Below are 26,253 nucleotides of genomic sequence, written 5' to 3' on the forward strand. Positions count from 1 at the left end.
CTCCAGGCCTCCAGTCAGGTGAGGCATCCTGAGCCACTTCAGAGCCCCTTGTCAACACGGGAAGATCAACACCGGCAGGTCTTATGTGACCTTGGCCTGACCTACTGCACCCCCAGCCTTTCAGCAAAAGCAAAAACCAGAGGAAGAGGGATTCTGGCCCCTGAGTCCCTCCTCCCCATGGGAAAGGCACAGAGCTTCAAGCCAGGCTTCCCCCAAGTTGATTTCGGGTTTTTTTTTTTTCTTGGGGGGAGGGTACACACCGGTCGGTCACGTCTACACGAGCAGCCCGGAGACAGGAAGGGAGGGTGTGGACTTCACAGGGCTACTTTATATTAAAGTTTATTACACTTGGGAAGTCTACTGTACAGAGGGGGAAAAAAACCCATTGGATTAAGTAGAGTTTTGCCAAAAGCAAAAAGACGATCATTCTTTGGAAAGGTTCCTGAATCCAGCCCAGGGCAGGGCAGTAAAAGGGCATTGGGGAGGGGGGGGGTGGGGAGGGGGGCAACTCCACACAGGGTGCACCCAGGACCCCCCCCCCATCACCATCCTGGAGAATATGTCCCCAGGGGCGGCCCCAGAGGAAGGGCTTCATCTGCGGCAGACCCCCTGGCTCCATGGCCACCTCTGCCATCGCCACAGTCCCCTCCCTCTCTTCAGTGTCAGGCCTGGGGTGCCAGGAATCCCACGCTCACACAGCAGTCTAGGCCACGGCCACGCAGCCCCAAGTCCATGGACATGGGTGTGACTGCACGTGTGCACACACACACACACACACACACACACACACACACACACGCTGGCGTCCGTCCCGTGGCAGCCAGGAGGGGCCAGCCCACAGACCATCCAATCCACATACCCTGTCGCACACAGGAGTGACAGCCCAGAGACAAAACACCAACTTCAATGTCTATGCTGGCTTCCGGGTTTTGGTTCTTCTATTAAAAACAAAACAAAAAAGACAAAAAAAAAAAAAAAAAAAAAAGCAGAGGTCCTAACCCTGATATGGTTTCCTGATCACAGACTTAGGGGGGTCAAGATGGAAGGTACCACAGTCCTCTGGAGGACCAAAGTCTAGGGCCGCTGGACAGAGAAACACCTGACCGATAACGGAGACCTCCCCGCAACAGGAAGTGAATGAGGATGAGCCCCAAGCCTTCTCCTCAGCCCCCGCAGCCTCCCAACTCCCGGGGGCCGTCGGGCTCTACAAGTAAGTGCTACAGACGTGTCACCCGTGGGTCCTGGCACCTTCCTGCCCACCGGCCATCCGGGTCCCAAGGGAACCACAGAGACCCTTCGTCTCCAGAGCCGGGCAGGGGGAGCGGTGACTCCAGCTTGGGGAAACTGAGTCAGAAGGGCGGAAACTGTGGTGGCGGAAAGGTCAAGAAAAGCCCTCGCACCCAAGTCTCCAGGCAGAAGTCTAAGAAGCAGAAGGGTCCCCTCACTGAGTCCCCCCCCCTCCTGATTCCGGGGAGGAGGGGGCCCTAGGGGAGGCAGGTGGTGGGAGGTGGGGCCTGCGGTTCGTCATGGAGGAGGCAATTGGGGGCCTAGCAGGTGGCAGGGGGAGAGGGAGGAGGGCGCCCCCCGTCAGGCGTAGAACTCCTCCTGCTTGCTGGGCTTCTGGTAGGCCCCACCGTTGGCCTGTTTTGGCTCCTCCAGGGAGTAGCTGCCCTCGTCCTTCTTCTTCATCCGGTACAGCATGAAGGCCACCAGGCACACGGCGAAGATGAGCCCCACCAGGCCTCCAGCGATGACACCTAGGGTGGGCACGGTGGGGAGGAGGGGGGGCTCAGCTGGGGCTACACACACACACACACACACACACACACACCCGCCCCACCCCGGCTGTGGTCACAGCCTCCCTCGGCCGCCTCCCCTCCCTGCCCTCCAACCCAGCTGAGGGCAGACTCACCTCCTAGCACTTCCTTCCTGTCCAGGAGGCTCTGGGAGGCACCTGTGGACCCCTGGTCCCCCTGGGGGGGCTGGTTCCGGTGGTCTTTCACCACAGGCCCGGGGAGGCTCTCCCCAGTTGTCTCAAAGGTGAAGTCCTGTGGGAGGGCAGGGACAGGATCAGGAGGGGGCGAGCCACTGCCCAAAGGAGCCCCCTCATTCCAGTCCCCAGCCCAGAGGTAGGGAGTCACTGCCCATTGCCGGCAGCTGACACCCCACCCCCACCCAGGCCTCGAGGACCCCAAACTGGACTCTGTAATCATGCCAAGCAACACAAGGCCCATGGTTCTGTTCTGGCCACCCTGTAGGTGGCTCCCTGGCTTAAGTACTGGACCCTCCAGCATCACCTCAGGGTAGCCGTGGGCCCTCTGGCTTTGGTCTTGTGGCTGGTCTGTCGTGCTCACCTGCTCCCCGGAGCCCTCTCCCACTGGGAGCTGGTTGGAAGCGCCATCCTCGGCAGCCGTGCTGGTGGCCTCGGGCTCCCCGTCCTCCCCCAGGCTGTGAACACTGGGGCCGAGCTGGCTGGGCTGCGTGGACACTGAGGTCTGGGTGTGGCCGGGCTGTGTAACCCCGTGGGGGGCAGAGGTGTCGGCCCCCTGGGCTGTGGTGGCTCTGGTTGTGGACGCCCAGTGGGTGGTGGGGTGCTGCATGGTCTCTCCAGGGGGGTGGGTGGACCCCTGTTCCTGGGCAGAGGCGTCAGGCTCCACCTGGGCAGGGAACACAGGTGCCTCCTCCTTGGAGCCCTCCACAGCTGGCGGGATGGAGGTTGAGGTGGCCAAGGTGGCCAGGCTGGTGGGGTCGGGGGCCATAGGCCTGCTGGTCAGGAGCCCCAGGCTGTGCCAGGTGGGGGGGCTCTGGTGCGACAAGGTGAGGTCTGGCAGAGGACCTGCAGGTGGGAAACAGGCACTAGGGGAGCTCAGTGGTGAGGAGGCCCTTCCTGCTACACAGATCACAGGCCAGGCCGGAACCAGCCAAGGAGATGTTCGGGCCAGACAGTGGCTAAGCACGTGCCACCATATGCATGATCCCCAGGCTCCCATGGCGGGGGGGGGGGGGAGGCTTGCTAAGTAGGTGTCTCTCTCCCTCTCACTTTTTACAATATTTTATTATTTATTTATTTTAGACAGAGCAGAGAGAACTGATAGGAAGAGGGAGACAGAAAAGGAGAGACAGAGACACTTGCAGACTTGCTTCAAGCTTTATGAAGACTCCCCCCTGAGGGTGGGGAGCAGGGGCTTGAACCCGGGTCCTTGGGCACTGAAATGTGTGAGCTCAACCCGGTGTGCCACTGTCCTGCCCTTCCTCTCTCACCCCTCCCTTCTCAATTTCTCTCTGTCCCATCTAATAAAAAAGGAGAAGGAGACGGAGGAAGGGGAGAAGGAGGAGAGATAAGAAAGAGAAAGGAGGGGAGCCGGGCGGTGGCGCAGCGGGTTAGGCGCAGGTGGCACAAAGCACAAGGACCGGCATAAGGATCCCGGTTCGAGCCCCGGCTCCCCACCTGCAGGGGAGTCGCTTCACAGGCAGTGAAGCAGGTCTGCAGGTGTCTGTCTTTCTCTCCTCCTCTCTGTCTTCCCCTCCTCTCTCCATTTCTCTCTGTCCTATCCAACAACGACGACAACAATAATAACTACAACAATAAAACAACAAGGGCAACAAAGGGAATAAATAAATAAAATAAATATTAAAATAAATAAATAAATAAAATAAAAAAATAAAAATAAAATACAAAAATAAAGAGAAAGAAAAAAGAGAATGGAGGGTAGATGGCACAATGGTTATTATGCAAAACAAACTCATGCCAGAGGCTCCAAAGTCCCAGGTTCAATTCCCCCACACCACCATAAGCCAGAGTTGAACAGTGCTCTGGTTGAAAAAGAAAGAAAAAAAGAAAGAGAGAGGGAGAGAGAGAGAGAGAGGGAGAGGGAGAGGGAGAGGGAGAGGGAGAGGGAGAGGGAGAGGGAGAGGGAGAGGGAGAGGGAGAGGGAGAGGGAGTGGGAGAGGGAGAGGGAGAGGGAGAGGGAGAGGGAGAGGGAGAGGGAGAGAGAGAGAGAAAGGAAGAGAAAGGAAGAGAAAGAAAAAAATTCGGCTGCCAGGAGCAGTGGATTTGCCATTCCTGCACCCAGTGATAACCCTGGTGGTAATAAAAACTGAGACTAAAAAAGTCTAGTTGTACCCCACAGGCCGTGTGCTGCCGACAGCCCCTGGGAGTCAGGTTAGTCTCCGATTCACAGAGGACACTGAGGCCTGGAGACGGCAGGCAGCCTGAGACTCAGCGAGAACAGGACAGCAGTCTGTTCGCAGCAGCACCCCTGAAGCTGCACTGCGTCTCCCCCTCTACACGTCCCACCTTGTGGCACTAACCTTGCCCCTCGTGCCTCTCGGGCGCAGCCGGGAGGCCTGCCTGAGCCACCCCCCCTCCGTCCCCAGCTCCAGCCACCCCGTCTCAAGTGGGGCCCTCACACCAGCCTCACCCCTCACCTGTGCCTGAGCCGGAAAAGTTGTCCGAGTCATCCCCGGAGCTGTCCTGGTCTTCGGGGGGCACGTTGGTGGCCACATTTTGCTGGGCAAAGGAACAAGAAGAGGTGTGTGAGTGGAGGGGCTGGGCCGTGATGCACACGTTATCGTGCTCAAGGGCCCAGGTTTGAGCCCCCGTTCCCCACCTGCAGGGGGATGCTTCACAGGTGCTGACCCAGAGCTGCAGGTGTCTGTATCTGTCTCTCTCCCCCTCCTTCTCTCTCAGGGCTACAGGTGTCTCTCTGTTTCTCTCTCTCTATCTAATAATAAATAAACAAAATAAAATAAAAATATTTAGAAAAAAAGAAAGGAACATACATATATAAGTATATTCAATATATGTATTTAAAAATGGCCACCAGGAGTGGTGGATTCATGTCACACACTGAGCCCCAGTGATAATCCTGGTGACAATAAAGGAAAAAAAATGGGAGCCAGGTGGTGGCACACCTGGTGGAGCTCACATGTTACAGTGTGAAAGGACCTGGGTTCGAGCCCCTGGTCCCCACCTGCAGGGGAAAAGCTTTGCAAGTGGTGAAGGGCTGCAGGTGTCTGTCTCTCTCCCTCTCTAACACTCCCTCCCCTCTTGATTTCTGAGTGTCTCTATCCAATAAATAAATAAAGACCACAAAAAAAATTTAATGAATATGAATGGAGGTTTGGCCAGGGTCCCCAGCCTTAGTAATGCTCCCCCATCCATGCAGGGAGCCCCTGCGTGTGGTTCCAAGGCTACCCTCCCACCCCACCCCCAATGAAGACACAGCCTGGCACTGGGGTACAAGGCACAGGACAGGGGAGTGAAGCATGGGCAGACCACACCTCCCAGGAGGACAGGCAGAAGACACCCCTACTTCCAACATAGGCTGCGGCCGCCTCTGGGGGTGCCATCAGTCACCCCATGCCGAGAATCAGGCTTGCAAACAGATGAGGTCCCCAGTGAGGCCCCACATGTGGGGCCAGAGCAGAGGGTGAACAGAACAGCCCAACCCGGGGCTCTAGAGACGCCACTGCCAACCACACCCAGGGGGCATCACCCAACCTCTCACGGCCTCAGCCTCCCACCCCCACATGGAACATGGGGACGGCAGTAACAGCATCTCTTGTCAGGAGCACAGTGCAATGCGAACACAACAGGTGAAAAGAAAACAGCAGGGAACAGGAGAACAGCACAGTGGCTACGGAAAAAGGCTGTTGCCTGCAGCGCACGTTGTCCGGTCTAGAGCCCAGCGTACAGCAGAGGCAGCTCCAGGTGGGGGAGATCCTAGGCCCTTCCAGAAGAGCAGGGGTGGAGAGGATGGGGGCCCTGTGTGATCCCGGAGGAGGAATAGGCCCCTCCTGAGCCAACCCTCTAGAGACCCAAGACCCCTCAGCCCGAGAGAGACTCCTCAAGCCCTCAGCCCAGAGGGAGACCCCTCAGCCCAGAGGGAGACCTCTCAGCCCAGAGGGAGACCTCTCAGCCCAGAGGGAGACCCCTCAGCCCAGAGGGAGACCCCTCAGCCCAGAGGGAGACCTCTCAGCCCAGAGGGAGACCTCTCAGCCCAGAGGGAGACCCCTCAGCCCAGAGGGAGACCCCTCAGCCCAGAGGGAGACCCCTCAGCCCAGAGGGAGACCTCTCAGCCCAGAGGGAGACCTCTCAGCCCAGAGGGAGACCCCTCAGCCCAGAGGGAGACCCCTCAGCCCAGAGGGAGACCCCTCAGCCCCCAGCCCAGAAGGAGCCCCCCTCAGCCTTCAACCCAGAGACACTTCAGCCTTCCTCCCTGGTCCTGGGCCTCCTCTGGGTCCTCACTCTTGATGGAGCAGAAGGAAGAGGGGCAGACAAGCCCTCAGGACTCCTGAGACTGAGACTAGAGGGGGGCAGAAAGGGGTGGCGCTCAGCTGGATCAGGTGGAGGCCAGGGTGGGCCCCGCAGCACAATTCCAGGCTGCCCACAGCATTGAGCCCAACCCCAGATGCACCAACAGGAAAGGAAGGGCTCAGAAGAAGCCGGAACTCAGTGGGTGCTGGTGCTGTGTCACAGGGGTCTGGGGTGGGGGGGTGGGGTGGGAGGGAGCCTGCAGAGGACTCCAACCCCGCACAGCCAGGGAGGCACCAGCCAGCCCCCAGGCAAATGTTGGGGAGCCTCAGAGAAGCCCCACCAGGCTAGCAGTTTTCCTAGATAAGACTTGACCTCAAAAACAACCTGTTCCCTCCACTCTGCAGGCTTATCCCTGAGTGACCGGGCTTACACAACACGCCCGGCTCTGCTGAAACCGGTGCCCCAGCCAGCAGGCAACCCAGCCTCACCCTCTCTGGGCTGGGTCTGTGCTGTGGTGAGCGACAGGCCTGGGTGGCCTCCCACTGGCCCTCCAGTCAGCTCCCTGCTCAGCAGGACCAGCAGAAAGTGCTGACTTTGAACTTTCCACCACCTGGGCCTGTGGCTACATGGCCCATCCTGGAGGTCACCTGACATTCCCCAGGGAGTCAAAGGCTAGCCATCCCGTCCCTCCCCTCCCCTCAAGAAGCCTCTCAGCCCAAGGCACCCAGGAAGCACTCAAGGCCAAGAGCATCTGCTCCCTCCCACCCCCTGCATGGGCCCCGGAGCCCACTGGAGTGCAAAGGCCAAAGGTGGGTCCCACTCAGGTAGGTACTGGGGTGTCAGGGGCCGAAGCATGAGGCCAGAGACAGGAAGTAGGGGACGACTGTCATCTCGGCAGCCCTCCCTGGGAGAGCTGCATGGAGTTGAATGAGTGGAGGGGGGGGGATGGCACACTTGGCTGGGTACACACGTGACCATGTGCAAGGACCTAGGTTCAAGCCCCTGGTCTTCCTTCATGAACGGAAGCTTCACGGGAAGCTCCATGAGTGGTAAAGCAGTGCTGCAGGTGCCTCCCTCTTTACTCCCCCTTGCCCCTCAACCTCTCTGTCTCCAAAATAAATCTAAAAAAAAAAGAGAGAGAGAGAGAGACCAGAAGTCCTTAGCAATCCCTCTGTAAACTTTGATCTCCATCCAGCAAAGGAGCAGGAGAGGAGGCGAGAGGGGATGGGTGTGGCCAACATCTCCTACAGATAAGAATCTGGAGGCGGCTGACCTGCCCAAGGCCACCAGGCAGCCTCCTCTCTGCCCCCTCCTCCCAGTGGGTCCATCCTGACAGACCACAGATGGAGGGTGAAACAGGCCTGGCTCGTGCCCCAGAGGTCAAGGGGACCCAGTGGCCAGGGACAAGGATGGGGTCAGGGTGTCCAGGGTCTGCACCCCCTCCCCAGGGGGCAGCTATGGGTGGGGGCAGGCAGAGAGACTTCACGGAGGCAGCCTTGAGCCAATTCCTGCCAACACTCACTCACAGCTGGTCACTGAGGGGACGGGCCCCTGGGGCACGGAAGCTCCTAAGAGGGTCCCGGTCAGGACGCCAGGCAGGCAGAGAGCTTGCCCACCTGCTGTTGGCAGCTCTGAAGATGTGTGGTCCCCAGAGGGCACCTGACTCAAGGAGCATGCCCCGTCCATCTGGCCGGAGTGACGAAGAGAGCAGAACTTCTCCAGAGCTGAACTGGGCCCACTGGGGCTGAAGCCTTTTCAACCACCCCATGCAGAGAGGACAATCCCCTCTAAGGGGCCGGTCAGAGATGGTGATATTTCCGAGTCTTCCATTTCAGAACTCGGGGACCTGTGGTCTGGGAGATGGTGCAGTGGGTGAAGCCTTGGAATCTCAGACATGAGATCCTGAGTTCAATCCCCAACCTTGCTGATGCCAAAGTGATGCTCTGGTTCTCTCTCTCATATTAAAAAAATCAGTAAGAAGCCAGGCAGCAGAATAGCACACATGCCACAATGTGCCAGGACCCGGACAGAGGAGGCTTTGGGAAGAGACTTGAGAGATGGTGAGACAGCTCGCCTGGGGGTGCGTGCTGCAGTGTCTCTCCTTCTCTCCCTGACACTCACTCACTCACTCTCTCTCTCTCTCTCTCTCTCTCTCTCTGTCTGAAAGAGCTGGCTCAGAGGGGTGAAGCTCCAGTGAGGACAATAACAACAAGAACAACAACAAAAAGTGAGGGCCGGTGAAACGGCTCACTTAAAAAAGAAAGGGGGCCAGGCGGTGGCGCACCTGGTTAAGCACTCACACTACAGTGTGCAAGGACCCAGGTTCAAGTCCCTCCCTGGTCCCCACCTGCAGTGGGAAAGCGTCAAAAGTGGTGAAGCAGGGCTGTAGGTGTCTCTCTCCCTCTCTATCTCCCCCATCCCTCAAATTTTCTCCGTCTCTATCCAATAAAAAGTAAAGAAATAAAAATTAAAAATTAAAAAAAAAGAAAAGAAAGAAAAAGATGGCCAATGGGAATGGTAGATTCATGACTCCAGCAATAAGCTGGTGGCAGCAAATAAACCAACGAGTAAATAATAAAGACTAAATCGATCGTAGAGAAAGACTCAGAGCTTTCTAAAGATCTTACCCATTTGTTAGTGAGAAAGATAGGAGGAGAGAGAGAGAGAGAGAGAGAGAGAGAGAACCAGACATCACTCTGATACATGTGCAGCCGGGGACTGAACTCAGACCTCACGCTTGACAGTCCAGTGCCTTATCCACTGCGTCACTGCCCAGACCATTCCCTCTTTTTATTGTTCAGCTCAGTGAGTCAAAGTGTTGCCCCAAGCCCAGACTTTGAGGTCTCTGGGCTCCAGCCCCCCAGCTCCCCTGCAATAAGCTGCCACATGGACATCCAACTACCCCTGCAGCCAGGCAGAGGCCCTTCTAGGGAGCCCCCAGAATAGGGAGGTGGTTGGGGTGAAGCCCCAACTGCTGATTCCCAGCCGGCTCCCAGTACTCGAGACTGCACCTGAAGAACAGCGATGGTCAGGGGCCAGGAGGTGGCGCACCTGGTTAAGCACACGCGTGAGGGTGCAAGGACCCGGGTTCAAGCCCCTGGTCCCCACCTGCAAGGCAAAGGCTTCACGAGTGGTGAAGCTGTGCTGCAGGTGTCTCTCTCTCTCTCTCTCCCCTTCCCCTCTCAATTTCTCTCTGTCTCTATCTGATAATAAATGAAAACAGAAGAACAGTGATGGTCTAGGTGGGAAAGGGCCTCACCCAGAGTGTGGTCCCCAGAGTGAGTGGTTCAGGGGGGAAAGACAGCCCGACACAGATCTGTCCAAAGAGGCACAGAGCAACAGAGCACTTCAACACAAGCTCCAGGCACCCTGCACCTCACACGTCCTGTCTCAGGCGGTACCAAGCAGCCAGGTGTGGGGTGGCCCACCAGTGAGGGGAGCTCGACTGCAGTGCTGGGGGGGGGGGGGCACTTGCCTGCTGAGGGGTGGGGGAGAGGCGGGAACAAGAACGCTGCAAGGAGCACCCGCCTCCACTCCTGCCACCCACCACCTGCCTAAGGTTTGCGGCTCTGCCTCCCCTGGGGGGTAGTATTAGGACTGCCCCCCTTTTGCTCTGAGTGGCACAGCCTGAGCACAGATTGCAGGCACCAGGTCCATCTGTAAACTAAGGGTCAGCAAAGGACCCCACCGCTTTTAAAAAAAAAAAAAAAAAAAAAAAAAACCAGAGCACTGCTCAGCTCTGGCTTCTGGTGGTGCTGGGGACTGAACGTGGGACCTCGGTGTCTCAGGTATGTGAGCCTTTCGCAGAACCGTGATGCCCTCTCCCCAGCTCCCCTCCCCCACACTTCTCGGGGGGTCTCTTTCCTGTCAGGACAAAGTCGGCACAACTATGAACTCCCTGAGGCGGCAAGACCGGGGTCCTGATCAGTGAGACCTGAGAGGTGTCAAGGTGCCAAGGAGGCCAGAGTCACTCTGGGAGCAGGGAGACTAGGGGCTCCCTCACCCTGGGACACCAGGGTGGTGGTGAAGAGAGGGAGGGAGGGAGGGAGGGAGGGAGGGAGGGAGGGAGGGAGGGATGGATGGATGGATGGGTCATCTCCTCTGTTAGGGCCTCTTCCTGGAGCTGCCTCCCTGGGGAAGCAGGGATCTGAGCAGAACTCCCCACTGAGGCCCAGGCCCCATTGAAACCCCACCCTCTGGGAGGGTCTCTGGATCACTGAGGGCAGCAGAGGCAGCTGAGGGGATCCGTCAGCCCAGGATCTCTACCAAGCCAAGATGAGACATACGGAAGGGTGACAGGTGTGGCCTTCTACCTGCACCCCAAGAGCGTGTACTTGTCAGAGCACCTCACTATTGACACTGCTGGGGGAGGAGGCTGTTTGGGGGGTCTGCTGGGAGCACATCCCTTTAACAGACACTGAACCCCACTTCGGCCTGTCCCCACTGGCAGAGACCAGGCAAGGCAGTGTCTAGATTTGGCTTTGACTGAGCATTAGGGCTCAAAGCCAAGGTCTCTACGCTCGAAGCAAACACTTCAGCACTGTGCTACCTCCTTAGCCTGAAAATGGCCTGAACCACCCCCTCCCCCCCTTTTTTTTTCCTTTCTAAATATTTTATTCGAGAGAGATACAGAGAACAAGACCACTGCCCATCTCAGCTCAGGCTGATGGTGGTGCTGGGGTTTGAACCTGGGACCTGGGAGCCTCAGGCAGGAGAGTCTCTCACACAAAGGTTACGCTATCTCCCCAGCCAACAAAGGTATCCCTGGTGGTGGGATACCTTTGTATAAATAAAACCTCAGAGCCCTCTTGCACCCCACCAGGCCAGGGGGCAGCCTCACCCCCTCGCCCACCCTCCACGGTGCTGGCGCCCGCCTGGCCAGGCTGCGTGCTGGGACTCGCCCCAGAACTGGCCCAGCAGAGGCTGGGTGTGGGGGCCCCAGCCGAGGGACCAGTTCCTCTGCTTCCCCACCTGCTGGCACCCGGTCGGGCAGGGCAGGGCTCCACCCGGCATTGGGCAAGGCCACCAGGCCCAGCAGCATGTACCTGGAACTACAGCGACCAAAGGTGCGGGCAAGGCCTGGCTGAGGGGCGGGGTGCTCTCTCCGCCGGGAGCCCGAGGGAAAGACCCCGCCTTGGGCACCTATCTGCACAACAGGGTTTGGCTGTCAAATGCTAAATGGGGGTAGGGGCTCCCAGTTCCAAGTGCATGCTGGGAAGTCAAGCCTGGGTGCTGTTCACCGGAGGGAACATGCTCTATAGAAACTGGGCAGAGCAGGGGCAGGGCGCACCAGTCACTGAGCACAGCACCTCTCAGCGTGCGGGACAGCTGGGAGACAGCTGGCCCTGGGTTTGAGTCCTGGCACCACGCGAGAGCTCCATGGATGGTGCTGTGGTATTTCTCCTCTCTCTTTCTCCCTCTGCTTTCTTTTTCAAAAATAATAATAACAGTTTAAAAAAAAAACCTACATTGGGGGCCTGGTGATGGCACACCTGGTTGAGCGCACATATTACAGTGCACAAGGGCCTGGGTTCGAGCCCCCGGTCCCCACCTGCAGGGGGAAGGCTTTATGAGTGATGAAGCAGGTTTGTAGGTATCTCTCTGTCTCTTTCCTCTCTATCTCCCCATCTCCTCTCAATTTCCGGCTGTCTTTGTCCAATAAATAAATAAAGATTAAAAAAAAAAACTACAATGATAGGGAGTCAGGCTGTAGCACAGCAGATTAAGCACACATGGTGCAAAGCGCAAGGACAGGTGCAAGGATCCCGGTTCGAGCCCCCGGCTCCCCACCTGCAGGGGAGTCGCTTCACAGGCAGTGAAGCAGGTCTGCAGGTGTCTCTCTTTCTCTCCCCCTCTCTGTTTTCCCCTCCTCTCTCCATTTCTCTCTGTCCTATCCAACAACAACGACAACAATAATAATTACAACAATAAAACAACAAGGGCAACAAAAGGGAATAAATAAATAAAATAAATATTAAAAAAACTACATTGATGAAAGATTGGGTCTGAGAGGCTATTCTGGGCTCATTCCTCAGTGGGGGGTGAGTCTGGGGGTGGCAACTGGCAGCCCAAGGGGACAGAGGGGGGCAAAGAAGGGTTCCAGAGTCCTGTCTCTTCAGGGCCCTGACTGTTCTCACAAGCAGCTCAGTGCAGGAATCCTGTCTGCCCACCGACAACCCTCTGGCTGCCTGGCCCCTAGACTCCACCGGGGCTTCTCGAGACACCCCCATCCCCATTCAGCACTCCATGGTTAAATGGTGTCCTGGAGTTCCACCGAGGCAAAATTTGCCGGGCCTCCCACTCGAGGGCTGAGGGTGGGCCTCAAGTGGCCCCATCTCTCTCCCAGGATGTGTGTCCCCTTTAAAACACAGATGCTGCGGCTGGGGCAGCAGGACTGTGGCGGCTCAGGCTTTCTGTTGGATTCCCCGCACCGGGCACACATACCTCTCTCCTCCTTTCTTCATATGAAACTTTCCAGCTCATACGGACTGATGATAAATAAAATGAATTTTAAATGATGATAAAATGCAAATGCTTCGGAGAAGGCAACCAACCGGGTACAAGTCACTCACACCAGAGTCTCTTGGTTCCTCTGGGGGCCAGGGCTGCTCAGGACAGATTCGGGGGCGGGAGGGGGGTGGGGGGCCGGCAAACGGGACAGGATCATACAGGGGAAGCGGGGAGATGCCAGGCACACATTTTTGAGCCTGTGTCAGGACACGGCTGCCAGCCCACACCAAGCCCAGGAATGAGGGCTGAACTCCCCTCCTCCGCTCCCTCCTGGAGACACAGGGAGATGTGGCTTGTGCCCCAATGGGCGTCAGGGATGGGAGACTCTGGCCGCTCGCCCCGGATCAGGCAAAGTGAGGCAGAAGCCCTGAAGAGCAGTGTCCCCACCCCAACCCCAGGCTCCTCTGTGAAGGCAGGGGACCAGGAGGGTGGGCTCAGCCCCCAGCCCACACCAGGCAGCGGGTGGGGTCCCTGCACTGTCAGCCTGCCCCACTAGGGACCCAGGAAGCAGGCCCCCTCTCTGTCCAGTGCTCAGGGGCAGCCAGGGGTAGCGGAGGAGGCAAAGGACCTGGCCTGTGGAGGGGTTCGTTGGAACACAGACTGCTGGGCTCCTGGGGGTGGGGGGACACGGCCAAAGCAGCTAATGGACTGAGCTCCCCCTGGCAGGTGCTGAGCTAAGTAGGTGTTCCTGCATCTGAGCACTGTGGCTACCACCACACCCACCTCAGACAAGGAAACTGAGGCAGAAGAGAACAAGCCAGGATTCCCAAGGTACCGGAGAAAGAGGGTGAAGGCACAGTACGGCCCAATCACAGGACACCATGGGGAGAACTCCACCACCATCTGTCCTGTAGAGGAAGGGGGAGGTGCATCCCCCAAACACACACGCACACGCGCACACACACACACACACACGAACATGCACGCACGCGCACACGCGCACACACATGCACACACATGCACATGCACACACGAACATGCACGCACACGCGCACACATGCGCAGCCAGGCCCAGCCCTTCTCCTGGGCCGTCTTCCATCTGCTGTGACAGGGGGAGGCTGCTAACTCCCAAAAAGAGGACCCCCCCAAACCAGGGCCCTGATGTCTGGGTTCACCAGTCCTGCCCCCGACACTGGAGACTCCCAGGAGACGAGGGTGGGGAGTCAACCCTAAGTGACTGCCCACCATGCTGATGGGAGCAGGAGGCCTGTTTCTGCCTCTTCTCAGTAGGTAGCCCCCCCCGGGAAAACCCCCTAAATTGCTCCATGGGTCCAGAAGAGGGAGAAGCTCCTGGTGGCCTCAGAGGTGATTAATTTCCAGGGCTCATCTCTCAGGCCTAACCCTCACACTCAGAGGGAAACTGAGGCTTCGAGGAAAGTGTAGAGAAAAAGGCAGGGTGAAGTCCGGATGCCAGTCTGTGCTGTGCGCCGCTTCTGCACAGCTCTCCCCAAGGGGACCCCCACCATGTGTGCAAAGCCCCCCCAGTGCCTGTGAGGAGAGAGGGGCAAAGCCAACAGTCAGGGGGAAGGGAACAGGGGTACAGTCCATGCTGGGGACACGGTCCCCACTGATAGCAGCACCCCACCCTTGTGCTGGGGAGTCACCAGAGTGACATCAGCCTCCACAAGGCTCCCGGTACACCCTGCCACCCGCCCGGGGCCCTGCGAGCCCAAACCTGAGTGCAGAGCCTTTCAGAACCTTTCCCAAAAGGGGACCAAGGCCCTGAGGGGTTCCCAGGCGGTGGGGGAGAGGGGGTGTCCTGTAGGCTTCAGGCACCAGGTGGAAGCCGGTCCCCTCAGCAACCCCCCACTCCAGACCAGTGGTGCAGCCGCCAGAGCCCCATCAGAGACCCCCTTCTGCCTTTGTCCCCCTGATCTGTCCCTCCTGCCTGGTTCCGGTCATGACTGAGTCTTCCGTGCACTCCCAGCCCGAGAGTGCCCCCCATCTGCCCCAGGCTCTGAGACACCGGCCCTGCAGGCCCTGAAGTGGCCACCCAGGGTCACAGCACTCAGATGCCCGGCCATCAGGCCCCTGCCGGCTCTGCTGAGGTTGGGGCGGCGGGGGGGGGGGGGTTTTACACAGAGCGGCTAGCCAGGAAAGCGGGTGCAGGCCAGGTGCGGGCACGTAGTGGGACTCGCGGTCAGTCAGAGCCGGCTCTTCGAGGAGGGAGGCCCTGTGACTCAGCTGATGGGGACAGCGATAAACACACCCGCCTTCCCCCTGCCCCGACCTGCCCGGAGTACCTTCCGCTGCTGGCGGCCAGGACGCCTGGGCGTGTGCAGAGAACATCCTGGCCCCCTGGCCCAGCCTGAGGGCCTCTGTGCACCTCCCACACTGGGCTGAGTGTGCCTCCTCCAAGCAGCTTGCCCTGATTTCCACCCTGACAGGCATGAGTGTTCCCCTCAAGGACCTGGAAGGAAAAACTGTGGGGTCCCTGAGCTTCTGCCAAATCCCTCCACTTTCCCATGGGCCTCCCTGGAACCACAAGGCCATCAGAGCTAAGAGGCTGACTGTGTGCTTAATCAGTTCCAGAGGGCAGAGGTGCAGGGGAGAATGAACCATCCAGGAGCAAGGGAGACAGCATAATGGTTATGTAAAGAGACTTTCATCCCTTAGGCTCCAAAGTTCTAGGTTCAGTCCCCAGCACCAGCAGCATAAGCCAGAGCTGAGCAGTGATCTGGGATAGAGAGAGAGAGAGAGAGAGAGAGATCGAATATGGCCCATCCACACCACATACACACTGTGCTGGTAAAAAAAAAAAAAAAAAAAAAAAGCTGGAAAGATCAGGAAAAAAAGATCAGGAAAGATGAGGGGGGACCCAGCTGCCCTCCCCTGTGGGAATAACCTTCCAGCTTCCTAAGCCTGGTCTGGGGGTTGGAGGGAGGGCTGGAGAGAGACAGGGCTTTGTCAGAAGGAGGAACGACAGAGGCAGGGGTACCCAGTAAAGAGCATATGCTAAAATGCACAAGGATTCAAGCCCTAGGCCCCCCCCCCAAAAAAAGAAAAGAAAAGAAAACCCTTGTTCCCCACTTGCCGGGGGGGAGGGAGGCTTCACAAGAGGTGAAGCAAGGTTGTAGGTGTCTTATCTATCTATCTATCTATCTATCTATCTATCTATCTATCTATCTATCTATCTATTTACCTACCTATCTCCCTTTCTCTTTTTTCTCTTCCTCTATCCAATGAATAAATTAAATACCGAAAGAAAAAAGGAGAGGGGGAAGGAAGAGGAAGGCAGCTTCCTATTGCTGAGAAGGAGAAAGTAGACGGAAGGGGGCAGGCAGTGGCACACCTGGTTAAGTGCACACATTATAGTACACAAGGACCCAGGTTCAAGCCCCTGGTTCCCACATGCAGGGGGAAAGCTTCACGAATGGGGTCTGTCTCTTTTCTTCTCTCCCTCTCCCCTTTCCACCCAGGAAAGGTCATCTGTAAGTACAGTCCTAGGGACACGCACACACACGCACGTGCACGTACACACACACACACACACGCACACGCACACGCACACGCACACAGCCTTTTGCAACTGCAGCTCTGCAGCCCTCAGGTGAGTCACTGGGAAGAGGAGTTTTTCCCAGGGCTGAGAGCCAGAGGGCAGCTTCCCAGATAATTAGCAGCCCACAGAGCTATAAACCCAGGCAGGAGACACCAGCCGGAAAGAGAGCCCCTCTCTCACCTCTAAGGGGCTCCAAGGGCCAGAGAAGCCACATCTGGAGGCCCTAGACCATGACTGAGGCTGGGATCCTTCTGGGATCCCTGGCTACTGCCTGCCTTCCCCTGACTCCAAGGGTCCCCCCACCCCAAGGCCGCCCACCTCCCTTCTCTTCCAAGGCTGCCTCCACCCCCATGTCCTCCGTCAGCACATCAGGCATCAGACTTTCTGGGATGGCCAGAACCAACTCCTCACCCAGTATCAGCCCATGAGGACAGACAGGCAGGAACACCAGGCAGGGGGCTGAGAGGGGCTTCCCTTACCCACCTAGAGCTGGAAGCAACACCCCAAACGTGGCCCTGGCATGACACCGGTGGCCTGCCTGCTCAAGCACGGTTCCAGAAAGCACACGCGCTTCCCTCTGAGGCCTGCTGGGACAGCTGAGGGAAGTGACTGCATCCAGGGGGGCAGGATCCTGGCGCCAGGAGCCCAGTTTCCACAGACTCCCTTAATCCTCAGCCCCCTCTGCAGAGGGAGGCCGCGGCCCTGCCACTGGCTCCCAGACCGGCTGTCGCAAAGGAGGGGGAAGCAGCCCGTCCTGGAGACTGCCAGGGTTCCAGGGCAGGACACCCCTCAAGGGACCCAGAGGGGGCACTGAGCATGGGAGTCAGGAGATCTGGGTTCTGATCACCCCACAGGGGCCAAAGAGCCCATCCCCCAGGGCTGCCGCCAGCCTTTTTTATTATCATTACGGAGAGAGAGGAGAGACAGAGAGCATTTGCACACCACCAAAGCTTTCTTCAATGCAGCGGGGTCCAGGCTTGAGCCTGGGTCCTATACATGATAGAGCAACACACTGTCTAACTGAGCTATCTCACCCGTCTCCCACTGACCAAGCTTAAAGACAGTGCAGGGAGCTGGTCACTCCATGGAGCACAGAATTTCTGTACACAAGCACCAGGGTTCAAGCCCCTGGCCCCTGCCTGCAGCAGGGAACTTCACACGCAGTGAAACAATGCTGCAGGCATCTTTTTCTCTTTCCCTCTCTATCTTGTCCTTCCATCTCAGCTTCCCTGCCCTGCTATGTAAAAGGAAGAAAAAGAAAATAGGGGGTCGGGCGATAGCGCAGCGGGCTAAGCACATGTGGTGCAAATCGAAAGGATCCCGGTTCGAGCCCCTGGCTCCCCACCTGCAGGGGAGTCGCTTCACAGGCGGTGAAGCAGGTCTGCAGGTGTCTGTCTTTCTCTCCCTGTCTCTGTCTTCCCCTCCTCTCTCCATTTCTCTCTGTCCTATCCAACAATGACAACAACAACAACAATAATAACCACAACAAGGCTACAACAACAAGGGCAACACAAGGGAAAAAAAAAAATGGCCTCCAGGAGCAGTGGATTCATGGTGCAGGTACTGAGCCCCAGCAATAACCCTGGAGGCGGAAAGAAAAGAAAAGAAGAGAAAAAGAAAAAGAGAAAGAGAAAGAGAAAAAGAAAAAGAGAGAGAAGGGGTCAGGTGGTGATGCACCTCATTGAGCGCTCACATTACAGTGCACAAGGACCCAGGTTCAATCCCCTGGTCCCCACCTGCAGGGGGAAAGCTTCACAAGTGGTGAAGCAGGGCTGCAGGTGTTTCTCTGTCTCTCTTCCTCTCTATCACCCCTTCCCTCTCAATTTCTGACTCTCTCCATCCAAAAAAGAAAGATTTAAAAAAAAGAAAGAAAGAGAGGAAATGGCCATCAGGAGCAGTGGATTCATTGTGTAGGCGCCGAACCCCAGCAATAACCCGATGGCGATAAAAAATGGCATTAATTTTTAATGACATTCATATATAAAATCAAAGACAGCACAGGCCGGCCACTGCTCTGGCAGCAAGGAGGAGGGTCCCCATGAGGTTGCTTCACGTGGAGCCAGACACGTGTGTTTACTGTGAGGGCATGCCCCCCACCTGCCCCGCTGTGCCCCACCCCCACCCCAGCCTCCGGAGCCAAGCTTCCACTGAGTGGCCAGTAGGTGACCCCCAGTCCTGTCCAGGAACCGCATGGCTCAAGGCTGGCCCAGAGATATGTCTTAACCACGCCCCCAGCAGCACTGCCAGCCCCCCTGAACACATGCATTACGGGGTGCTCCAACACGACCAGGGCCTTGCAAGGTCCCACCACCCCCCACACACACACATGGGCTTCTCGGGGGACACTTGGCACTGGGCACACGCAAATGGGTCCGGGGGGGCCCACCTGCTTCTGTGTGTGAGGCTCTAAGTTCGATTCCCCAGCAGCTCCCGCCCATCTCTTACCATTTTTTTTTTTTTGGCCTCCAGGGTCACTGCTGGGGCTCAGTGCCTGCACCATTCATTAATCCACAGCTCCTGGGGGCTATTTTTTCCCCTTTTGTTGTCCTTGTTGTTTTATGTTGTTGGGATTATTGATATTGTTACTGATGTTGTTGTTAGAACAGAGAGAAATGGAGAGAGGAGAGGTAGACAGAGAAAGGGAAAGAAAGATAGACACCTGCAGACCTGCTTCACCACTTGTGAGGCAAACCCCCTGCAGGTAGGGAGGCGGGGGCTTGAACCGGGATCCTTATGCCACTCCTTGCGCTTTGCACCATGTGCGCTTAACCCGCTGCGCTACAGCCTGATCCTCCTGCCATTTTTTTAAAGATAGAAACAGAGCAAGTCACAGAGAAAGTGACAGGACTACAGCATGGAAACTTCCTCCGGTGTGCTGGGGGCTGGGCTCGAACCTGGGTTGCACTCTATCCAGGAAAGTGCTTTTTTAAAAAAATATTTATTTATTTATTTCCTATTGTTGCCCTTGTTATTTTATTGTTGTAGCTATTATTGTTGTTATTGATGTCATCATTGTTGGATAGGACAGAAAGAAGTGGAGAGAGGAGAGGAAGACAGAGAGGGGGAGAGAAAGACACCTGCAGACCCGCTTCACCACCTGTGAAGCGACTCCCCTGCAGGTGGGGAGCCGGGGGCTCGAACCGGGATCCTTAATGCCAGTCCTTGTGCTTTGCGCCACCTGCGCTTAACCCACTGCGCTACCGCCCGACTCCCTCCAGGATTTAACCAGCCCTCCCCCACTCACACAAACACTTTTTAAGGCACCTATAGAAGTGCCTGGGGGGCTCACCCACACCGTGGGGACAGGTCCACACAGCCAAGGTGAGAGCTAGGGATGGGAGGAGAGTGGAATAGAGAGGCACGCAGAGCACCTGGCACTTCAGGAGGGTCTGAGATTCAAGGGAGCTCTGACTGCACCAACAGCAAACGTTCCTGGGGCGTACCCCTGAGGTAGGCAAGGAGTGTGCAGGTGACGGAATGAGGGCACCGTGGGAGACAGGTCCATGTCCGCTCCGCGGCCAAGTGACTTACCCCGGGATTACGTGGGATCTAGGAGAAGGGTTGAAACTCCATCCTGGGGCTGTGTACCTAATCCAGAGCTGTTCCGGGGGCCTGCCAATATGTGTGAGTGTGCTGGGACCGGTGCGCCCCAATCCAAAGTGAAGGCAAACAGTGGACAGAGAGGGGACTGGGACAGGGGAGGCCTAGGTGACTGGAATCCCCTTTCAGCTCCAGTCGTGAGGCAGAGGGGTGGCCCTGGAGGAACATGGGGTTCTCAGGAGCTACGCCAAGAGGTCATGAACACTTGTTCACAGTCAAGTGGCTACAGAAGCACAAGGTGCCATGTTCAATCCCCAGGACCACATGTGCCTGAGCTGAGTAGTGCTCTGGCCTTCTCTCACAGAAATAAAGAAGAGGGGGGGTGCCAGGCAGTGGAGCACACACATTACAGTGTGTAAGGTCCTGGGCTCAAGCCCCCCAGTTGCCACCTGCAGGGGGAAAGCTTCATAAGCAGTGAAGCAGGCGCCTCTTTTTCTCTCCCCCATTTCCTCTCAACTTCTGTCTCTATCTAAAATAAATAATGTTAAAGAACATCTGTCCACATCTGTGCATGGAGGGAGGCCCTGTCTGATAGTCCTGAGAAACTCACAGGGGAGCCCCTAAATTGGCATGTGTCCCGGGAATGAATCTGAACACACCTACATCGAACCCTGGTGCTGTCTGTCGCAAGCATCAGCTAGAACTAGAGCGGAAAGAAAGGTACTCTGACAAGAGCACCCAGAAACCACTCCTGGCTGCTCTCAGATGAGGAGACAAGAGGCACAAGGACAATTCAGAATTCAAACCCGGGCAGCATAGGGGTGCCGGGCTGGGATGCTCCAAGCAGCTCAGTCAACCCAGGAGGGAACCTCAGGACTTAAGTGCACTCAGAATTCTTTTATTAGGAAAGGAACATAACAGAGAATGTGATGCCCCCCCCCACACACACACACCCCCAAAAAAAAAAAGAGAAAAAAAAGCACCGAGGAAGGTAGTAAGGATTCCTGGTGCCCTGGGGAAGCCGGAGTACCCAGGCTGGGTACTCAGGGGATCCCAAGTTCTGAGGCCACAGAAAGAAGATTCAGCTGTGCAACTATCCTTCAGGCTCAAGCTTTGCACTCATTCTTTCCAGGGCTGCCTCGGTGCCAGCTGGCTCTCCAGCACCCATCTGGGTTAACGAGGTTTTACTGGAACCCGCTACCAGCCACAGGTAGCCGGCAGTCGAGCGGCCCCACCCTCCCCGCCAAGCCCCAGCCAGGAGTGACATCACCCTGGAAGGCTGGGAGCAGTCAGTGCCTTCCCGCCCCCACCCACTCCGCCAGGCCCCGGGAAATGTCTCTACTAGCCCCCATAATTAAGGCAAAAAGGGATTTCATGCCTTTCAAGAAAGAGGAGAGAGAAAGCGGGTGGGGAAGGACAGCACATAGGGTCTCTAGTGAGCCAGGGCTATGATTCTTGCCCTTACCCCGGCAGAAACAAAAGACCACAAGACAGACAGACGGACACACACACTCAGACACAGACACGCACAGGAGAAACCTTTTTAGACAAACCTGTTCTCTCCTGGGAGTGGCAGGGGTAGCTCCTGCCCTGGCAGCCTGGTTCTGCCCATTCAGAGCCAGGCAGCCAGGATCACACCCTACCTGGCCAGAGTCCCCGGCAGGAGGGGGGGGGGTTCTGACCTGCTTCCCACTGGGGCCAAATTTGAGTCCTGGGAGGCAGCCAGACTCTTAAACAAACCCCATGGCCTTATTTCCTTTGCCAAAGGGGTAGAGGAAGGCTCTGGAAAGGTCCTTCACACACACACCCCTACTTGGAAGCAACCATGGACAGACACCCACAGTTAAGAGGCAGCAGGCAGGATTGGGAAATCAAGTTGATAGGAAAGAAAAAAAAAAATCTATATTCCAAAGTCACAGTATGACTCCAAAGTTTAGGACTTTAAAGGCTCAGTTCAGTCAACACCTCCAGGGAGCCTTCCCTGACTAGAAGCCCTAATGAGCTTCCCACCATTCCTTTTCTCCTGCTCCCCCCACCTGGAGACTCAACTGCCCTAAGAGGGGAGTGCACTGGGAGGGGGGGGCATAGGACTGTTTCCACATATGTCAAAAGTTTCTCAAAGATATAAAAAAATCTCCTCGTGCAGCCTCTGCTCCTACCCACAGAGAGCTGGGAGATGAGGTACAGGGAGGATCTCAAACCCCATTCACTTCTCTGAGGTGAAGGGGTGCTCTGGGTTCTAAAATCAGAGCTATGATAGCCTCACTCAAAGTGGGCACAGAACCCAGCCAATGTCACCATTCCTCCTGGCATTGGTGGGGAAGTAGGCAGAGACCCTAAGAGGGGGTCCCTGTGAGGATCCCATCCTGGGCCTGGAGAGAGCGGGGCTCCCCTGGGGAGAAGGCCAGCAAGGCTCGGAGTAAGTCAAACACCCCCAGCTATGCCCTTCTCACCAACAATAAAGAACCAAGGAGAAGCCAGATGCCAACTTATTGAACCTGAAATCCAGCTGCTCAGCCAAGACCTAGCTGGGAAGTCCTCTCCAACCCAGGGGCTCCCCCCAAACAAAGCCTCCCACACAAACACACATGCCTACACTCCCACTCACCAACAAGTCAAGAGGCATCTGGAACTCTCTCCTGAATAAATCCCCCCCCCCAAAAAAAATGCTTTCAATCACGCACAAGAGTTCCCAGGGAAGCTGGAAGGAATTGGTACCGTTTGGGGAGGGGAGGAGAGGGGTTTGAGGGCAGAAGGAAGGGATCCTTCAAGGGAGCCAGACCCTGAAAAAGCACCCCCGCCCCCGCAGACTCGGAATCAGAAGGACAGACTTGCAGGGAGTCTGAGCCTGGGAGATGCCACATGAGCAGCGGGCCCACGTGTTTCTCGGCCGGCTGGGAAGCCAGCGGTCCAGATGTGGGGAGAGAGAGAAAGGGGGGGGGGAGACCGCCACTTCCGGGAGGGGAGACCCCCTCGCTCCGCACCTCCCCTCCCCTGCAGCCCGCGAGGTGCCCAGGACCCCGGTGCCCGGCGGGGGGCGGCTGCCCAGGTCCCGGGCCAGGCCGGGGGCGGCGGGCGGATCCCGGCAGAGGGTGACGGGGCGAGAACAAAGCGCCCCCGTTGGGGAAGGCGGGCTAGCGGCCGGCCGGCGCGGGAGATCACTTTCTGGGGACCCCCCCTCGGGATGCTCTTTGTGGGCCAGGCTGCTCTTCCGAGGACACCCAGCCCTGGCCGGAGGTGGATGCTGGGACCCCCTCACCCCCCACCCCAGCCCCTTCCCAGCCCCGGGGGCTCCCAGGTTCGTCCCTCCCCTCCTCGCACCCCCCTCCCCAAAGCTGCGCTGGGCGGGCCGAGGGACCCGCCTTCCCTCCGCGCGGCTCCAGCACAAAGCCAGGCCGGGGGAGGGGAGGCCGCCGCCCGCCCCGCAACTTCCGAGCGGCCCGCGAGTCGGCCGCCCGCGGGGCTCCGGTGTCCGGGGCCAACTTCCCGGAACTCCCGGCGCCCCGACCTGCCGCGGGCGCGGGGGCTTGGAGTCGGGGTCCCCTGCAGAGTGGCGCCCCCCCCGGGTCAGCAGCGGGGGCCGCGTGTGCAGCCGTTTTGTATCCCTGAGGCGCCCCGCCCCCCGACGGCGAGGAGCCCGCGGGCAGCGCGGCTGCCGGACCCGGCTCGGCGGGCAGTGCGGGCAGCGCGGGCAGCGCGGGCAGTGCGGGCAGTGCGGGCAGCGGCCCCGCCTCCCCCTCCCCCTCCACGTGCCGCCTCCCCCCAGGCCCGCGCCCCTCCCGCCCGGCCCGGGGCGCACTCACCGGCAGGCGCAGCGCCAGCGCGCAGAGGCACAGCCAGAGCCAGGGCGCCCCGCGCCTCATGCTGCGGGAGCGGCGGGCGGGGTGCACGGGCGGCGCGGGGCTCCGGGGGCGCTGCGCTCGGCTTCCTCGGATGCTGCTGTCCCAGGCGAGGGCCGCGGGGTCGGCCCGCTGCAGCCCGCTCTCCGCCGCTGGCTCCCGCTGCGCCTCTCCGGCCGAGCTCCGCCTTAGAATAAACTCGCAGGCCCGCAGCCGCTGCAAAAACTGGCCCGCAGCCCCCGGCACGCCAGGTCTCAGTCGCGGCCCCGCCCCCTCTGGGGCCCGCCCCTCGTAGGCCCCGCCCCGCCCCGCCAGGTCCCCGTCCAGGCCACGCCCCTACGGAGGCCCCGCCCCCGATAGCCAGGTCCCGGTCCCGCCCCTCGGAAGCCCCGCCTTCGATTCGCTCGGTCTCAAGCCAGGACACGCCCCGTGGACACGCCCCATCGGGGGCCCCGCCCCTCGGAGGCTTCTGGGCGGGAGGGTGCCTTCGTCCTGCTCGCCGACGGGGCGCCCCGGCTGGTGACTGCTGACATTACGGTCTCCCCGCTACCGGCTGCCGGTGGTGGCGGTAGGTCTCCTGCACCCCCTTTCGCCCCAAATTGGAGAACGGGGACCCAGAGCAGGCGGGAGGGCAGCTCGCCACCCTGCAGCGCCCTCCAGGTGTGCCGGGCTCCCAGGCTGTGCCAGGGCAACCGGGGGACTGGGGACCCCTGTCCTCCGCCTCCGCCTCCGCCTCAGCACAGTTCCCACGGCTTCCTGCCCGCACCCACAAAGTGGGAAGCCTGGGACCCCACTTTAAACAGCACAAGTCGGGTGTTTCCATCACTTTTCTCTCCTTCTTTCTTTTTTGAATAGTTTTTGTTTGTTTGTTTTTACTTATTTATTTTGGATAGAGACAGAGTGAAAGGGGGGGGGAAGATAGCTATCTGCAGCACTGTTTTCATCCCTCCTGAAACCTCTGCTCTGCAGGTGGGGATCAGGGATTTTGAACCTGGATCTTTTTTCTTTTTTTTTTTTAAGAATGTATTTATTTATTCATGAGAAAGATCGGAGGAGAGTAAAAACCAGACATCACTCTGGTACATGTGTGCCTGGGATCGAACTCCGGACCTCATGGTTGAGAATCCAACAATCCCATCCACTGTGCCACCTCCCAGACCACTGAACCTGGGTCTTTAAGCACTGTGATCTGTGTGCTTTACCAGGTGCACCACCTGCTGGCCCGTCCCTCCACCCTTCCTTCCTTCCTTCCTTCCTTCCTTCCTTCCTTCCTTCCTTCCTTCCCTCTCTCTCTTTACCAGACTACTGCTCAGTTCTGGCTTATGGTGTTACTGAGAGTTGAACCTGGGACCTTTGGTGCCTTGGGCATGAAAGTCTTTTTGTCTCATCATTATGCTATCTGCCTGGCCCTGCATCAGTTTTCGGTAGAGAGCAAAGCCCCTTATTCATCCTCTAAGCCAAGAGGGAGCAAGGTACTCTGCTCCCAGGGGGCCTGCCACCTGTAGCTGTGTGACAAGTCCCACCTGCTCCTGACTCCTGGCAGTCACCTCATTCTAAAAACAAAACAAAAAAAAGGCCTTGACACTTTGACACTGTTCATGGTGGGCAGGAGAACTGGTGCCCAATGACCTTCTCCCCTGGACGTGAAGCCCAAGATGGCAGCTCCCTCAGAGGACGGGGATTGCCTGGCTGGCTGCCTAGGCTAATCTCCTCAGACAGGCTGGCCTCTCAGGAGGAGCAAGACACCTAGACAAGCATAGGCATTCTCTGGACCAGTGGGCATCCAGACTACAGCCCTGGGCGGGCGGGGGGGGGGGGGCTAGCCTGCAGGGGAGTCGCTTCACTGGCGGTGAAGCAGGTCTGCAGGTGTCTGTCTTTCTCTCCCTCTCTCTGTCTTCCCCTCCTCTCTTCATTTCTCTCTGTCCTATCCAACAACGAACGACATCATCAACAACAATAATAACCACAATGGGGCTACAACAACAAGGACAACAAAAATGGGGAAAAAATGGCCTCCAGGAGCAGTGGATTCATGGTGCAGGCACTGAGCCCCAGAAATAACCCTGGAGGAAGAAAAAAAAAAAGACTACAGCCCCAGGGGCTGGCACAGTAGCTATAGAGCACTGGATCTAAAACTCTGAGGTCCTGGGGTCCGGCAGTGCTGCACCTGGTTCAAGCCCCAAGTTCCCAACTACAGGGGGGTGGGTGGGGGCTTCAAAAGCAGGAAAGCTGTGCTGCAGATATCTCTCTGTTTCTCTTCCTCTCTATTCCCCCCCCCATTTCCTTTCGATTTCTGGCTGTCTCTATCAAATAAATAAACATAATTAAGACAATTTTTTTAATTTAACTTATTTATTTTCCCTTTTGTTGCCTTTGTTGTCTTTTTATTGTTATTGTAGTTATTGTTGTTGTTATTGATGCCATCATTGTTAGATAGGACAGAGAGAAATGGAGAGAGGAGGGGAAGACAGAGAGAGGGAGAGAAAGAGAGACACCTGCAGACCTGCTTCACCGCCTGTAAAGTGACTCCCCTGCAGGTGGGGAGCCGGGGGCTCGAACCGGGACCTTTATACCAGTTCTTGTGCATCTTTATACCAGTCCTTGTG

The 26,253-nt window shown here is 57.6% G+C and overlaps 1 protein-coding gene across 1 annotated transcript; it reads right to left on the reverse strand.

The window, feature by feature from the left end:
• Positions 1-323: 323 nt before the first annotated feature.
• On the reverse strand, positions 324-23,806 carry SDC1 (syndecan 1). The gene is made up of 5 exons (XM_060186603.1): positions 23,612-23,806; positions 4,429-4,510; positions 2,355-2,836; positions 1,913-2,048; positions 324-1,757 (listed from the first exon to the last, which is right to left on the reverse strand). Exons 1-5 carry the CDS (start codon positions 23,669-23,671, stop codon positions 1,588-1,590), a joined length of 930 nt encoding a protein of 309 aa, XP_060042586.1. The 5' UTR covers positions 23,672-23,806; the 3' UTR covers positions 324-1,587.
• Between the last annotated feature and the right edge of the window lie 2,447 nt (positions 23,807-26,253).

The sequence above is a fragment of the Erinaceus europaeus genome, chromosome 3, assembly GCF_950295315.1.
Source record: "Erinaceus europaeus chromosome 3, mEriEur2.1, whole genome shotgun sequence".
NCBI lineage: Eukaryota > Metazoa > Chordata > Mammalia > Eulipotyphla > Erinaceidae > Erinaceus > Erinaceus europaeus.

Bases quoted from the DNA above. Each gene is read 5' to 3' on its own strand.
- SDC1 (XM_060186603.1), bottom strand. From the start codon at position 23,671: ATGAGGCGCGGGGCGCCCTGGCTCTGGCTGTGCCTCTGCGCGCTGGCG. The intron at 4,511-23,611 runs GTGAGTGCGCCC...TCCTTTGCCCAG, and splicing joins CGCTGGCGCTGCGCCTGCCG to CAAAATGTGGCCACCAACGT. The intron at 2,049-2,354 runs GTGAGCACGACA...GCCCTCCCACAG, and splicing joins GAGAGGGCTCCGGGGAGCAG to GACTTCACCTTTGAGACAAC.